We start from the raw sequence: 17,745 nt of genomic DNA on the forward strand, positions 1-17,745 counted from the left end.
TATTTTCAATAAAATAAAATGATCAAAATACCTTTGAAAATTTGAAGACGTATTTTGGTCATTATATTTTATCGAAAAATTATTTTTAATATTTTTTATAGATGCACCCTAATGAAAAGATGGCACGTACCAAATTTCATATTCATACAATTTGTATTAAAAAAAACTAAAAATAAAATATTTTGAGACATCGGATCTAAGATCAAACGGTGAGTAGCTCTCTTGATAAAAAATGGACGGCTGGATGGTAGAAAGAAGATAGAACTTCTATGCAGTAGGAAGAGCATAGAAAGCTTGCCCCAGTTTAAATATGTACTCATTAGATTTTTTTTTATTGAAATTTGGAAGATACTCAATGATTATTGTATAACTATTTTAAAAATTTGGATTTTGAGTTCAATGCTTAGTCTTGAACCAAAGGGATAGTCTGCTCCCGCAGCAGGAGCAGAGACACATTTCACTTAATAGCTATCTAATTCAGGTTGTTTAAAAGTGGAGCTCGAATTCATCCAAGTGGTCAAGCCCAAGGCTCCCTACCTGACTTGGGTGAATCCGAGTTGGATTACGGAATGTTTTATAAAAATATTTAAAATTAGAAAAATAGGGAATACTCGACTCAGTCTTTCAGCTCAGAATCTCCCGGATCCCAACTCAAAAGTTTAACCATGCTCAAGATGAAGGAAATTTATCTAAATACCCATGAGATAGCAATTACTATTATTTTATCTATATTTTTTTATTTCATTTCAAAATACTCATTAAAATGCATATGATCATGAGTTGGAATAGTTGAAAATCCATGAACAATCAAATTATTGAAAAGCAATAAGATATCAACTACTAATATTTTATCCATATTTTTTTATTTCATTTCAAAATACTCATCAAAATGCATATGACCATGAGTTGAAATTGTTGAAAATCCATGAACAATAAAATTATTGAAAAGTTAGATGTATTTTGATCCGGAGATCGCCTACCCTTTATTTTCAGGTTAAAATTCTAGCAAAATCCTATGCAAATTGAATCTCATAAAAATTTGATGTAATTTGGACACAGACTGCATTGAATTAGTGCAAATAGTTCCAATTCGGACATGGACCATCAAGTGAAAATTACGAATTCACTTTCACATTGACAAATATAACACGCTGTGGATATTTTCAAGATATTCTTCGAAATTATGGATTCCTCTGTTCGCGTTCTACATTGCCTAAAATGGAAGCGGGATGAGGTTTGCTTGGAACTTTTTAAGGAACCGGTTTCTATGCGGCCAAGTTCGCATATGTAGAAATACGGGCCCATTAATAAATTTATTTTTGAGATAGGTTTTTGGGCTTAGTTTTTAATGACACGTAACCTCTAACATGAAGATCATGAATATGAAAAATAAGTAAATTTTTAAAATTATAAATAATAATTTTAATAAGAAAACATTTGGTCCATTGTTTTTCCATAGTACACGTACTTGCATCCATTTTTAAAATTGATGCTTTATACTTTTTGGACCACATATGTAGTCATACGGTCCAGCCCGCATGAGACAATTTTTTCTATTTAAAACTTAAAGAGAGAGAGAGTAGGGGTGGCATCCCCGTTTGGCCGACCTGCCGACCGTCCTCTTGACCCAATGGGTAAACCTTAACTAGCCTGGGTCTGTCTTGGACCTTATGAGGTCAATAGGAGCCACTTTGAGGTCGACCAACCCTGTATATATAAACATAAAATATAGCATATATTGGAAAAGATTTATATAGAGCCGAGGCTCTAGACAATCAAATTAGAGTGCATCTCAAAAAATTCACTAAAAGAGGATGTTTTGATGCTTAAATATCCTCAAATTGATCATCTCGACATCAATATGCATTGACATGAGAAAAAAATAAATTGCCAGTTTTGAAAATAGCATTTTGTAATGTATTTTGGACCGTCAATTTTAAAGATTTTATCTACTCGATCTACATTACTTTTAAATCTTTAAATTTTATAATTAAATATGAAAATATATTTTAATGCTATCACAAAGATTTCCAATATCCAAACCACATTTCTCGATACTATTTGAATGTGGGCTCTACCATGATTGTTTAGAGCCTCGGCTCTATACAAACCGCACCCATTATGAAATGATATTTTGTTTTTTATTTCTAGATTGGACTTAACTTGGCCCTATGAGCTCGGATTCAAGTCCAAATGACTTGGCCCAAACCTGGGTCTTGGTGTGTCTAGGTCCAAGTTAAACATGATCAGATCAATGTTATCAAATTCGCTTCACTTCGGTCGGAGCCTTCGGATTTTAGGTATAAATTGAAGCAATAATAAGCATGGTGTTGCAGCTTCGGTTAGATTTAGGCTGTATTGAGCTGCTTCGGTCAAATTCGGATCTACTTTGGTCGAGGCTTTGGGTTGCTTCGGTCAAAAAAAGAAATACCTAAATAAAAATATTTTTAAAACTCTGGGTTTATCAAGAAAGGCTTTGGAATATTTTTAACCATATATAAGTTTTTTATATTAAATTTTTTTTAAATAAATATATAAAAATATAATGTAATTAAATTAAAAAAAAATAAAAGTCTTTCCCCACGATGCCGTTTGCGTAGACGCTCAACTCGATGGCCACCACCCATACTGCATGGGTTTACCCAGCTCGTGTCATCGGTAGGCCCCGCGACGCCGTGTGCCTAGGCACCCACCGCGGTGCCCACAAAACACTGTGTCAGCCTTCCTCAAGACACCCGTAGGCCGGCGCCGTATGCCTAGGCGCCCACCGATTTATTGTTTCATTTTCTCGCCGAATCGAATCGAAGAAGACCCCAAGCGAATCAGACAACATTGGAGCAAATCATACTGGGTTGGCCGGCCCCGAACCTGACCTGACTCGCTGCCATTCCGGTGAGAGAGAGCGAGAGGTGGTTGAGAGACAGAGCTGGTATAGCTTCCATTTAAAGAGAGGAACGAAGAGAGAGTTTTTGCATTTCCAGAGTGACCCACAAACCGTTTCCACTGTTAACATGCTTAATTTCCATCTCTATGTGAAGCTTCAGTTACATGACTTCCCAATTTTCTCTCTTCCGCTCAGTTTCTTCTCTCTCTGCCTCAAACCCAGTAACCTTAACGTCCAAAATCAAAACCTCTCTCTACAATGGTCTTTACAAAGAGGCCATAGAATCATTTCTCTTCGGAATCTCAAATTCCGGCCAAAAAACAGACAAGTTCATATTTCCAGGCCTTCTCAAAGCTTGCACCGCCACTTTTGACCTTAACTCGGGCGAAAAAATTCACCATGAAATTCTCCAATTAAAATTGGAATCAGATCCTTTTATTGCAAGCTCTCTAATCAATATGTATTCCAAATGTGGGTGTTTAGATGAAGCTCTCATTGTTTTCAATAACACCTCTCACAGAGACATGGCCATATATAATGCCATGATTGATGGGTATTTTCAGCAGGGGTTTGCAGAAGAAGGTGCAGGTTTTTTCAGGGAAATGCAATCTTTGGGCATAAGACCAGATGGGTTTTCTCTCTCTATACTTCTTGGTGGATTTTCGCTCTCTAAACCTCATTCTCATGGGTCCTCTCTCTCTACAAATATTGGACCCTGTGATCACTCTACTGGTTTGCATTTGGGGAAGCAAATCCATGGGTTTATCATTAGAAACTCAATGTTGGGTGACCCATTTTTGGGGACTAATTTAATGGGTTTTTACTTCAGTTTTGGTGATTTAAATTCTGCAACAAATGTGTTTCATGAAATGCCTGAGAGAAATTTTGTGTCATGGAATACTATAATTGGAGGTTTAGCACAAAATGAGGGGATGGGTGAGAGCTTAGAGATGTTCAAGTTGATGATGAGAGAGAAAATAAAACCTGGTTCAGAGGCTTTTTCGAGTGTCTTGACGGCATGCTCTAATGGCGAGGACTCAACCTTTGGTTCAGTTCTTCACTGCTATGCTATAAAGCATGGTCTTTGCTCCGATTCTTACGTCTCTTCCTCTCTCATAAACATGTATGGAAAATTCTGTCAGATCGAGAATTCATGGCTGGTTTTCAATGAAACTCCTCTAAAAGAATTGGGTTCATGGAACTCCATGATTTCTTCTTGTATTTATAATAATCTTGGCAAAAAGGCTTTGGAGTTGTACAAACTGATGAAATTTAGTGGGGCAAAATCAGATTGTTTTAGTATATGTAATGCATTATCAGCCTGTAATTTAATGGGTTTCTCAGAGCTCGGGAGAGTGATTCATGGTGAATTGGCAAAGAAACCAGTACAGACACATTTAGGGGTGAGAACTGCTCTGCTAACTATGTATTCCAATCATGGAAAGTTAGAGGAAGCCATGGCAATTTTCAACACAATTCACTCAAAGGATTTAACAGCTTGGGGTGCCATGATCGCTGGCTTTTGCAAAGAAATGAAAGTTTCTAGAGCTCTAAATTTGATGATGGAGATGGAGTTATCAGGACTAAAGCCTGACTCTGCTATTTTAACGATAATTTTATCAAGTTGCGCAAGTCTAGAGGCTCTAGCATTGGGTACCCAAATGCATGGTTATATAATGAAAAGTGGATTCAGTTCTGATATATTTGTCGGAACCGCTATTATAGACATGTATGCTAAATGTGGATTGCCTGAGCTTGCTGGAATTTGGTTTTCTGACATGAAATATACGAACCTGGCAACTTGGAATGCAATAATATGTGGATTTTACCAGAATTCTTTGCCTGAAAGATCGATTGAGCTGTTTATGATTATGGTTCAACAGGGTTTAGAGCCTGACTATATAACTATAGCAACTCTTATTTCTGCAACTGCACGCTTAGCAACTCTAAAACATGGGAAAAGCATCCATGGTTACATAATTAGACATGGGTTTTGTCCAGAATTCGGTTTTCATGGGATTTTAATTGACATGTATATCAAATGTGGGAGCTTAAGAGCAGGAAGAACTGTGTTTAATAAAATGCCTTGCAGAGAGAGAAAAGTGTTTGATGACATGAATCAAGAAGACAGAGAACTACTGGAAAGAACATCAGAAAGAGAGATAAGAGAGAGAAACATGTTCGAAGAGACTCGTGAAACAGGGAGAGAGGTACTCAGTGAAACAATTCAAAGAGACAGAGAAACCTATGGCGAAATCCATGTCTGCCAAAACGAGAGAGGATCATCCGACAGAACACCACAAGGCGTTTTGATGGCTTGGAACGCCATGATTTCTGGCTGTGGATCACACGGAAAATGCAACGAAGCCCTAGAGCTCTTTGAAGAGATGAAGAGATTCAAATTGAAACCAGATGGGGTCACTTTCTTGGCTTTGATCTCAGCTTGTAGCCATGGTGGCCTAGTCAAGAAAGGTCTCGAACTTTTCCAAATCATGAGCAGAAATTACGGAACCATCCCAAAAATGGAGCATTATGCATGCATAGTCGACCTTTTATCAAGGGCGGGGCAACTGGAAGAAGCCTATGAGTTCATAGAGAGCATGCCTGTCGAGCCTGATTCAAGTGTTTGGGCATCTTTGCTTGGTTCGTGTAGAGTTTTTCACAATTTAAGGCTGGGAGAATTAGCTGGAAAGCATTTGATAGAAATGGAGCCAAATCGAACTAACCACTATGTTCAGTTGATGAATATTTATGCAGAGGCCGGAATGAGAGACAAAGTGGCGGGGCTTAGAGGCGTGATGAGGGAGAAAGGTTTGAGGAAGAGAGCAGGGTGCAGTTGGATCGAAGCGAAGAGTAGGATGAATGTGTTTGTTTCCATGGATACGTATCATCCTGAGATTCTTGAGGTTTATGGTACATTGGTGGGGCTGGTGAAGCATATGGAAGAGGAAGGATATGTCCCTCTGGTTGCATGAGAGAGAGAGATAAGTAAAGAATGCTAGAGCCCAACTCATTGAATGAGAGAGAGAAAGAGAGGGAGAGGGGTAATTGGTGAATAGGACTGCAATATCAATTAGCGAACCATAATTCATATAGTTGATCCTCATTAGTTAGAAAAAGGCTTTGACTCAATGATAATGACTGTAACATCAATTCATAAACTCACTGCTCCCTTATATCCAGAAGAGAGAGAGAGAGAGAGAGAGAGAGTGAGTGGTGAAGACAATGGCAGCATTTCGTAGACTCACTGCACCATTGTATGAACAACTCAAAACCGTCTTTTGGAGACAGAGGCAGATTATGGTGAAGAAGACTACACGAGCAATTTCAGATTCAAAAAACAAAAGACTACAAGAGCAATTCATAGATTCACTGCTCCATTTTTTTGAGAGAGAGCGAGAGATTATGGTGAAGAAGACTACAGCAGCAACTCATAGACTCACTGCCCCATTGTACAAAGAACTCGATCCGAGTTGTTGAGAGAGAGAGAAAGAGAGGAGGAGATTATGTTGAAGAACATAAATAGAAAAGAAAAGATTGTGTAAATAACATTTTTTCAAGCAAGAGATAATGTGCCCATGGGCCTTTCTTTTTTCCTTTGCTGCTCGTTAATAATAAGTTATCATTTTATCATCTGCAAATATAATTTATAGTTTTTGAATGGGATAGTATGGCATGTACATCATGCGGACCCTTAAAGGGTGTAAATGCACCTTTCCAACATTCAGATTAGAAGGGAAAAGTATAGATGATCACGATTTAAAATATTTTAATTTTAATTAGTTCTCTACTAGTTAATTGCCGTGGGATTTTGAACGAGTCTGTGCCACTTAGGCACACCTACAAAGTTCATAAAAACATAATTTATAAAAAATAATAGACCAAAATACTTTTCAAACATCAAAGTTATTTTGGTCAATTTATTTTTTATAACTTAATTTTAATATGCTTTTAGGTGCTTCTCATAAAAGGTTGTGGAAGTGCAAAAATTCAAATTGATATGAATTTTGAAAACATAAAAATTAAATGTTACAAATAATCTTGACCATACATTTTCTTTAACTTTTTAATCATAAAAATTGGGAAGGTGCTTGTGCACCTTTCAAGCATCTATATAATGTAGACACAGAAAGACCTTTAAAATATGCAGGAATATTTTGATCAATTTATCTTCAAAATTATTTTTTAAATCTTTTTAACGTATGCCTAATGTTCACATTTCCTCTAATATATATATATATGGAAAATAATCCTGTGAGCTAGTAGGCTCACAAGAAAAAATGAGCCTAACGGCCTAGATTGAATATGGGCCAATCTGACAATCACGGATGTCTAGTAGTGTTTGAATTTTAATTTTTTTTTTTTACAAATCCAATTGACTTTAAATATTAGGTGTGTATTCTTCTCATCAAGCCGCACCTAATAAAATATATATATATAAATGACCAAAATAGCCCCGAAACTTTACGGGGTTATTTTGGTCAATGTTTTTCATGTAAAATATGTTTTTGATATTTTTCAAAGTTTCACGTATTTTTTATGAACACACACTTAAAATTTTAAGTGATTTGGATCTGTAGAAAAAATCAAAAAATTCAAACACAATCGGGCGGGCATCCGTGATCGTCAAATCGGCTCAGATTCAATATAGACCGTTGGGCTCATTTTTACTTGTGAGCCCATTGGCTCACATGATCATTTTCCTCTATATATATATATATATATATATATATATATATATATATATATATATATATATATATAGGGAAAAGTTTATATAAGTTTTAATATTGAAAGACCCTCCAATTGAACATCTCAACATTAAGATGTTTAAATATAAAAGAAAAAAGTTTTGGAGTCTCAAAAATAGTGTATCATGCAGCACATATCTAGACTGTCCATTTTAAAGATTTTCATATGTCTATAGATCTACTTGATTTTAACCATTTTTGAAGTTTAAAATTTTCTAATTAGATATGAAAATAGATTTTAAGATAATCCTAATATTTTTTTACAACAAAATTACATGCTATGATAATATTTGGAGGTGTGCCTTAATTGGATTGTTTAAGGTTGCAACCTTTTAGAAACCTCACCCATATATATAGGATATGGTTTGTATAGAGCCGAGGCTCTAAATAATCAAATTATAGCCCACCTTCAAATAGTGTCGAAAAATGTAGTTTCAATACTGAAAGTCTTTGACTAGCCTTAAAATATATTTTCATCTTTAATTATAAAATTTAAAGCTTCAAAAATAGTGTAGATCGAGCAAATCTATGAAAACTTAAATAACTTAAAAATTGACGGTCCAAAAATACGTTACAAGATATACTATTTCAAAAACTCGAAATCCATTTTTTTCTCAAGTCCATGCATCTTGATGTCAATGATCAATTTGAGGATATTTGGGCATCAAAACCACATCTTTTAGTGAAATTTTTGAGCTAGGCTCTAATTTGATTGTTGAACCTAGGCTCTATATAAACTTTTCCCAAATAAATATAGGGTGTGGTTTGTATAGAGCCTAGGCTCTAAACAATCAAATTAGAGCCTACCTTCAAATAAGGTCGAGAAATGTGGTTTTATTTTCATCTTTATTTATAAAATTTAAAGCTTAAAAAACAGTGTAGATCGAGAGATCTATGAAAACTTGAAAATCTTGAACATTGATGGTGAAAAAATGCTTTACAAAATACAATATTTCCAAAACTTGAAATCCATTTTTTTCTAATGTCTGTGCATGTTAATGTCGAGGTAGGCTCTAATTTGATTGTTTAGAGCATCGGCTCTATATAAACTTTTCCCATAAATATATCACCCACACTTTAATTACCATTCCACTGTACCGGATTCGTTGCCCATGGCAGCAGTTTGCGACACTGCAGGAATGATATTGTGTGTCCCCTATAGTCGATTGTCGACACCGTATCATCATTATGGCCCATTCTGTTACAGACATCCAGATGGTTTCGGTCCCCAGAGTGCAGCCCTATTTATATTATTTGAGGGTTCGACCAAAGTCCATTGCTACTTCACTCTGGTTAACGTGCATTGTTAACACAAGAACGGATTGTATACCATTAAAACATTTACTAATACTATTGTTACAAGGTCATAATCACTCTAACTCCTTCGACATCAAATTGGATGGTTTGGAATGTGTGAATGACATATTTTGAGTCTAGTCAATAACATACGACCATCTGAATTTAAATTTGTCAGACAATCTTTAATATTGCTTCCTTGTATTAAAAGTAAATTGTTTCTTTATATACTTTTCTTTTCGAGAAAAGTTTTGTTGAGTCAGCCCACTCGTGAGCAGTCCTGGTTTTTAAGAGGATTTAGGAGCCAAAGTAAATCTCAAGTTATTGTAAATCCATTTCTGCCTCAAATCAATCAATCTGGAGCTTTGTTCATATTTAGGACCCAGAATACTTTTTAAGTTATTGTAAATCCTTTTTTGCCTTTGATCTATGAATTTTGAATCTTCTTTTTATTTTTTTGAGAGAGATTTTTTTTTTTTTTTGAGAAAATCTTCACAAACAAGAAAACAATACAGATCTTATTTTCTTGAAAATTTGAATTGAATGGTCCGAAAAAGGCAAAAAAGTTTATATAAGGTCTCAACCTTATACTGTACGGATAAGATGCACTTAGAAAACCCACTAGTGGAAAACCTTTAAATCGATCATCTTGACCTCAAGATACATAGAAATGAAAATATATATATATATATATATATATATATATATATATATATTTCTAGTCCCAAAATTAGTTCATATTCAAGTGTTTATCGATCTGCCTGATCGTCACAATTTTTGAAACTTCAAGTTTCATAATTCAAGGCAACAATAGATTTTCATATCATTGTAAAGCTTTGTTGCACCGAAACTGCATTTTTGGCATAGTTTTGAGGTGCACCTTACTTCAATAATATAAGGTTGACACCTTATACAAACCTCACCCAACAAAAATATTGGAACCTCACTTTCTCTAGCTCCAAACCAAGAACAAGTGTTCTTCCATTCAACTACCTCGTTTTGGGTTTGGAAAGTAGGAATAAGCAGAATTTTTTGCACCATTCGGCGTGGGTGACTTAATTAGGACCAAATTACTAAAATGCCCCAGTTTGATTGGGGTTTCAATTTTCGAATGCAGGGACATAGTCTAGGTTTGTAATTCATAACAAGCATGAAAATTGAAGTAAGCATGGAAATTTAAGTCACTTTGCTTGAGTTACTCGAGCCAAATTTCCGAAAGCCACCACTTGTTTAGGGTTTTAAACATAGAATAGGGTTAATTTCGGTGTTTTTAACTAAATGGTTGAGGAAGTACCAAAGGATTTTCTAGCCATGGCAAGCTTCCTATGCTTCCCCTACAACATAAAACTTATATACTTTCCATTATCCAACCTTGCCATGGCAAGCTTCCTATGCTTCCCCTACAACATAAAACTTATATACTTTCCATTATCCAACCGTCCATTTTGAATGCAGGTTAAGATTACCCCAATCACAATATCCCGTCTCTACACTATTTTATTTTTAATTTTTTTCTAGAAACTATTTTGACACCAAATTGTGGACATCCAATCCTCTATTAAACTCGCACTAGAAAAAAATATATAAAAAAAAACATTTCCAATAAAATAAAATGACCAAAATGCCCTTAAAAGTTTCAAAAGGTATTTTGGCCATTATATGTTATCGAAAACTTATTTTTAATATTGTTTTGATAGGTGCGCCCCAATGAGAAGATGGCACATACCAAATTTCATATCCATACAATATGTATAAAAAAACTAAAAATAAAATACTTTAAGACGTCAGATCTAAGATCAAACGGTGAATGGCTCTCTTAATCAAAATTGGATGGCTTGATGGAAGGAGAAGCATAGATCTTCTATGCTGTAAGGGAAGTATAGAAACCTTTCCCTTCTAGGGATAACCACTTTCTTGATAAACTCAATGATTTCAATTACTTCAATTACTTTATTTTTTGAGGTTTTACTTTTTGTATTTTTCTTCAATATAAAACAAAATTAAATAGGTGTATGTAACAGTAATTTGATAAAGAGTAATGATCCTATGAGACCTTCCCACACCATGTGTGTAGGACCCCAAAAGATCACATCTCTAAAAAGTTGTCACATGGGTGTGGGACTTGAATGACCATTATAAAGGTGAAAATCACGCTCTTGAAATGTAGGTAGGTTCACAGAGATGACTATAGGAGCACATGACAAATAAACCAAAGATCAATCAGGCGTGATATCTTGAAAAACATGGAGCTCAAGTGACCCACAAGAACCAGCAATTAAAGATGTCTATAGAGACTCACAATAGTCATTAAGAATTCTATAAAATCCATGAGAAACCCCTAAGTCAACTTTTCATTGCACAAGCAATTAGTCATCTTTTCATTCCACAAATAAATTTGTGCCTTTTAACAAAAACTGCTGTTCAGAAGCAGGTCAAACCCAGGCTTCTACATGAATTATTCAAGACGAAAATATCCCGTTCATAATTCTCATAATAGACAAGTGACAAAGAAAGAGTTGTACCGGAGCTCCCTCTGCCGGCCAGGGTACCGACCAAAGATTGGGAACCATTCTAACAGCTCTAGGACTCGGGATCTTTAGAGAACTGCTTCTTCAACCAGTCAAATGGCTGTGAAATCCAAAACAGACAAACAACAAAGGTATGACAAAGGGAAGATAGCCTTTAAAGAGAAAACAAAATGGCTACTTTACAAAGAGGTAGATCAACATAAACTTCCGAGGCGCGCAAAAGAGATCACCACCAGCAGCTAAAATTAATATCTCTCTATTTCTGTCTCTCTCCCCAATAAACTTCCTAGGTGCAAAACAGATCACAACCAGCAACGGAAATTACGAATTAAACAATAAACAACCACTCCCCCACCCCACCCTCTCATACAAACAACACACCCTCTCTCTCTCTCTCTCTCTCTCTCTCTCTCTCTCCTTATCAACTATGTGCATGTGTATGCACGTGATATTCATCAATCACATCCATGCAAGACTGAATCTGCTAGTTGCACCATAAGCTAATGAGCCAGACCACAACAGGACCCCTTGTACAGTTAGTAAGCCAAAAATATGGACCAAGTTGTACAGAAAAGCACCGTAAAGGGAAACATAAAATACCATCGCTCTAGGCTAATAAAAGCTCCGTAAAGGGAAACTTAAAAGACCATCGCTCTATGCTAAGAGAGGTATGGCTACAAAGTTCGGGAGGAAGGCTCTGTTTTTGGCAAGGCTGTCTGCTAAGGCATATACCTGCTAGGTCATTTGCTTGTCGAAGGTAAAACAGGCAGAGTTAAAAAATTTCTTCAAAAACTTGCGCTAAATTCCAGGTCGAATCGTAACCCCATCCACCCAGTTGACGGTATTCTTGCAGTCATCCATTACCACTAACCAAGAAACCAAGAATGAATTATTTTAGCCCAGCCAGCACAGCCTACACATTGGCATATTTGAAAGTACCATTGCAAATGATCCTTGAGAAAGACGATAAGAGTGGTTGAGGAGCTATTCCTATATACATCGCTGATGCCAGCCAGCTCTGGGTTGCCAAACGAGCAACCGTCAAAGTTTAATTTGATAGTGGCTGGCTTCGGGATAGACCTAGGTTGGACCTAGCAATGACGACCAGTTTAACAGAAAGCCTGAGGTTGAGTAACATTGGGACACTTTCAGCTCTGACCCACTATTACTGCCAATATCGTTCTATCCTTCACGAATTCATGGCTGAACTCCATTCCCTAACAGTTCCCCTGTTAGGTTTCACCACAGCATTACCAAGAAGTCTTATACATTTTAAGAAAACAAATTCTACAGTGACCCAACCAATATATGTAAATTTAATGAGAAATATTAAACTTAATATATCTACATACAATTTAAATAAAAGCACGCAACATGTGTATATTGGATTTCTATAATTGCTAACGAAAATATCTTGACATTAAAAGGGGATTTAAATAACGAGTTGAGAACTATACAATTAAAGTTTAAAAATTAAAACAGTAGATCAGCAAAATAGCAATTTGGAAAATAATCCTCCAACACTGAGACCAGCACTTGATATCACATTTCAAGCCATACATTAGCCAACTCAATTAACTTTCCAATTGCATATTTAAACAAAATCTCCAGGACACTAACTAATTCTAAGATATCCTCTAGTGCATCTGCAACTTCAAGGACACACTCATTGATTTGAAAGAAGGATTGGCAATCCTCAAATCAAGTAGCTCTGAAGCCTGGCCCCAAAAATATAATGGGGTTTCAATTTGGCAGACTTTGGCAGATATATCTATGACTGGTAATCAATCTTACAATGTTTATGTTTCATATATTATTTTTTTTTGGTTTTTATGTGTATATTCTTAATGAAAAATTTTAGATTTGGTTCAATTTCTTCAAAATACTCTAGCTCAATATCTAGATATGCTTCATTTCACCTAGATCTGGTTTTTGTTTGTTGATCAACAGCTAGAACATTTATTTTTCTTTGAAATTGTACTTTATCTTTCAATAATATGTAGAAATTATTTCTAAAAACAGGGAAAATGACATAATTATTTACTTTAGCATGGAATATGTTTGTAAAGATATTACCTTGTACAATAATACTTTGTTTTGCCAATTTATTCTAGATTTATCATTAATTCTTCTTAATTTTTCAGTTGTTTTCCTTTTTTTTATTTTCCCCTACGTTATTCTTTTTCCTTTTTTTGCATAAAAATGCTTTCTATTTTTTTTAAAAAAATATATGTTCGCACAGTTGATGCTTCTAGGGATGAAACCCTCAGCCAAACGCATTTGGTACTGGCACAAATGACAGTTTTTTTGAGATATATTGCAAACAAGTAATTTTCTGGGCATTGAAATACTATTTTTTTTACAACGTGTTTGCGTTTGATGCTTTTAAAGATGCCAATCCCCACCCAATGCATTATATTTGGGTGAAAGAATGATTCTTTAAAATTTTGGAAAGGGTAATTTTTTGGGCATTGAAATTTATTTATTTTTATATGTGTATGAACATTTGATGCTTTTAGGGACACCCATCGCCACCCAGAAGCATCCCATTTGGGTACAAAGAGAGACTTTTTCAAGAATAAATTGGAAATGAGAAATTCTCAAAAATTGAAATGCTCGTTGTTTATTTCCTTCTGTTGAAAAATTTATACATAGGTTGAAGTTCTAAGACTGCTTAACTGCGAGTTGCTACTTGGCATACCTTTAAAGTTTCAAGTATGTCGCAGGCAAAGGAGGGTCTGGTTTGGGAGTATTGGGTCAGGGTATTAGCCATCATGAAGGATTTGGTAAATGAGTATTCTGTGCAAAGTAGTTGAGTAGCAATATCATCCGCTGAAAACATCACCAAGTGAAGGTGAAGGGTGATGTTGTGCCCTACATGACGTAACACAACAAATGTCCCAATTATCACAATGGCCAAGGAGAAGAATCACAAAAAAGAAGACTGTTAAAAAATTTGGTAGCCAATGCCATGGCTCTACACAAGAGGGGCAGAATTACGATGAGAAGCTCAATGCCTAATTCGAACTTTCTAGGAAGGCAAGTTTAGAGGATATGTACTGCCAGTAGATGTATGTGGCGAGGGTTCCTTGGGGTCTACCATGAGCAGCATGCGGAAATCCTAAGCGGCTAGCACAAGCCACATTGTTGATGATATGGGGTTACTATCGGGTTTGTCCAGGTCCGCGAGCATGATGGAGAAGGATGGGCGGCAAGGAGCACAAGCTAGACAACTGCATCAACCCACTAAAGCCACCCAATTCTGCAGCCTACCCAGGGTCAAACTGACACTTTTGTTTCAAAGCCAACATCAGAGTAGAGAACCATCAAGTCCAATGTTGCTAAGACTGTAAAAGAAGCACAACATGAATGCGACTAAGAAGTTCTTCTATGATTCCACCATCCCTTTTAATGCAACCAACAAAGAATACTACAAGCCCATGATACCCACAATAGCTAATATAGGCCCTAGAATCAAGCCCCCAGCGACTTACGAACTCAGTAGGCCCTGCTTCGATGAGGTGACAGAGGTTGGCACGTTTGCGAATGAATACAAGTTAATGTAGGAGAGGGGTGACCGTCACATTAAATGGCTAAAAGGACATTAATTGACAACATTGGTTAATTTCTTGGTAAATGTCCACAAGGGCATCTTCCATAGCAATGTGGATGCTTCTAATAAGGTGAAGAGCAGGAAGCTATTATTCAGGCTACTCGATGATGTGGTAAGGCTAGTGGTGAAAGTAAATAATTTAAGTAATAACGTACTATGCCAAGAACTACGTCAATGTAGAAAAGAGGCTGATGAGGAAAAGGAAGCATTTGGCATGGTGTCCTTGTGCTCCCCGCCCCCCATCGACCTCATGACATTGGGCACCTTACGTAAAAGACTATCTTGAGAAGGAAAAGACCATTACTAAATTCACATACAACCGTTCACCAGTATTAAATTTGATTAGACAGTAAAGAAAAAGCTAAATGGGTCAGCCATCTCACCATGTGCTACTTCATTATTGTCAATCGATACAATATTGAGGCAGGGAGTTGGCTTTCCAAAGACAGTTGTCAAAAGAATGGATCAATACCCTTACTTCAAGGACACAGGATGTAAGAGAAGTTAGTATAATATATTACAAGAGATTCTAGGATAGATGTGAGCAGATTGTAGTAGCAAGAGCTCCTCTAGTAGCAGTTTACAAGATGGCAAACTCTGATAGAAAGCCTGTTGTGAGGTACTTGTATGAAGCGATTGATTGTGCAAAACAAACCACCAAAACTACATGCACATTCCATCAAAAAGTAAGGGAGATAATTGATTGATGGAATAACCTGTTGTGCTGACCAATGCCATAGCAGGTAAATGGTTCAATAGTTAAACATTGAACAGTTATAGCCATTTGGATTTATAATGTTAATTATAAGTTTATGGTTTATGATTTGTGAGTTTGGATTATAGATTTATGGTTTACAACCATGAGACCTTGGATTATAAGTGTGTTACCAAGATTTCTTCTTCAACCTGATAAACTTCCAGCAAGAGATTTGAGTGAGATGGAAAAGTGTAGATTAAAGCTCTGGAGGAGGTAAGAAAGATTTTTTTTTTTCGTTTTTTATTTTAATGAAGAAGTGAGGGATTTTTTATAGTTTTCCAACTTAAAGCACTTACGATTCATGTAATCCCGATTTGTAAACCACTAAACCTCTCTTCTCTTTTCAGCTCTCCCCATAGAAGGATACAAAAGGGAAGTTGGCAACAACCCTTGCTACAAGATACTGGACTTAGCTGGATCCAGGTTGGCTTTCAAGTTCCTAGATGCCTATACTAGTACATTGTAGATTATGTTATTGCCATTTGAGTCCTTTCTTATGCGTTCCTTCTCCTTTTTTAACAAAGTGGTGGGAAATACATGGTACTAGGGCTCCCTACCTACAAAACATTGTAATGAACGTGTTCAGAGGTATGAATGATACTGGCGTACATTCAAGCGGATCCAAATCACAAAGAAGAATAGGTAAGGCTGTAGCCATGCTTCATTTTTATTTTATTATTTTTTTTGGCCAAGCTTTATAAATTTGTCTACATCCATTACAACACAAACCTCCAAGCAGTGGTTGAGGAGGGAAGCAAATGACCATGAACTTATCAATTTGGAACACACTTTTGTAAAGGAACCAATAGAGAAGTGGTTGGCCAAAAGAGGATCCACTTCTCAATAAGAGGAGACTGGAAAAAGAATTGGGGCCCATCAAAGAGGAAGGAAGGACTGAAGATGCAATAGTTGGAGGAGGTGTATAAGTTGAGGAGCATGATGGGAGCAAGAACCAAGGGTCATTAGCATTGGGGACTTTTGGTTGGGAGGAGAAACAAAAGTTACCCAAACATCAAAGACATCTATGAATTGTTATGGAGATAATCAAGATGCCCATGATTGAGATGTCTATGACCCTCCTTGTCATTCAAATTGGCAGTAGGTTGATTATTTTACAAGTTTATTTGTAATTTGGACTGCTAATATGAATTTAGGCCTAACACAATAGCAATTGATAACCGTCTATAAGTTTTCTATTGTTTTACTATACATAAGAAAATTTCTTTTTTTTATTTCTTCAAATTTCACATTTCCAAAAAATTTCAGCATTTTTTTTTCAATTTTTTGTGCTTCTTTGGCAACCTAGTCAAGGTGGCTCAAGATTTGTTGAGCTGATTCGGCCTGCCCCACCTAAGTCCAGACTCCATTCCGAATTTAAAAATATTGTAGAATCACATGCCATCTCATGCTTAAACCTAGGATACCTAAGCAGACATACACAACTCACCGACTGAGGAACTTCAGGCTATTCAACAATAGAGACTCACCATATACGATAAATAAAAAAGGGTGAAAATACAAAATAAAGGACTAAAAGAATATAAGGGACTCATCACATAGACAAACCCAAACATAAGATTTTCATTGAAGTGACAAACTCAAAACATATAAAGGAACCAAAAGGCAGAGAGGGAAAGACAGAGAGAGAGAGAAACCCATGGCAGAAAGAAAATAGAACAAGAAGGAAACTCCAAAATTCGACAAATTGTGTAAAAATAAATTATAAATAACATTTTATAAAGTGAATGTGTAAAAAGCTCAACCTCCCAATCCATAAAAGGGAAAAAATGTAAAAGCTCAAGTGGATATTGGACATATTGATTTAAGCAAAAACAGAAAATGAGAATGAAACAGGAAGCAACAAAATGACCCACACATTGATACATCATTTTCTACTAAAATAATAATAATCTGAA

At 36.0% G+C, this 17,745-nt stretch overlaps 1 protein-coding gene across 1 annotated transcript; it reads left to right on the top strand.

The window, feature by feature from the left end:
• Positions 1 to 2,602: 2,602 nt before the first annotated feature.
• On the top strand, positions 2,603 to 6,480 carry LOC18432329 (Tetratricopeptide repeat (TPR)-like superfamily protein). The gene has a single exon (XM_011624426.3). It carries the CDS (start codon positions 3,049 to 3,051, stop codon positions 5,857 to 5,859), a length of 2,811 nt encoding a protein of 936 aa, XP_011622728.2. The 5' UTR covers positions 2,603 to 3,048; the 3' UTR covers positions 5,860 to 6,480.
• The last annotated feature ends 11,265 nt before the right edge of the window (positions 6,481 to 17,745 follow it).

This window comes from Amborella trichopoda, chromosome 8 (genome assembly GCF_054954075.1).
Source record: "Amborella trichopoda isolate Santa Cruz 75 chromosome 8, AtrichopodaSantaCruz75HAP2 v2.0, whole genome shotgun sequence".
NCBI classification, from domain to species: Eukaryota; Viridiplantae; Streptophyta; class Magnoliopsida; order Amborellales; family Amborellaceae; genus Amborella; species Amborella trichopoda.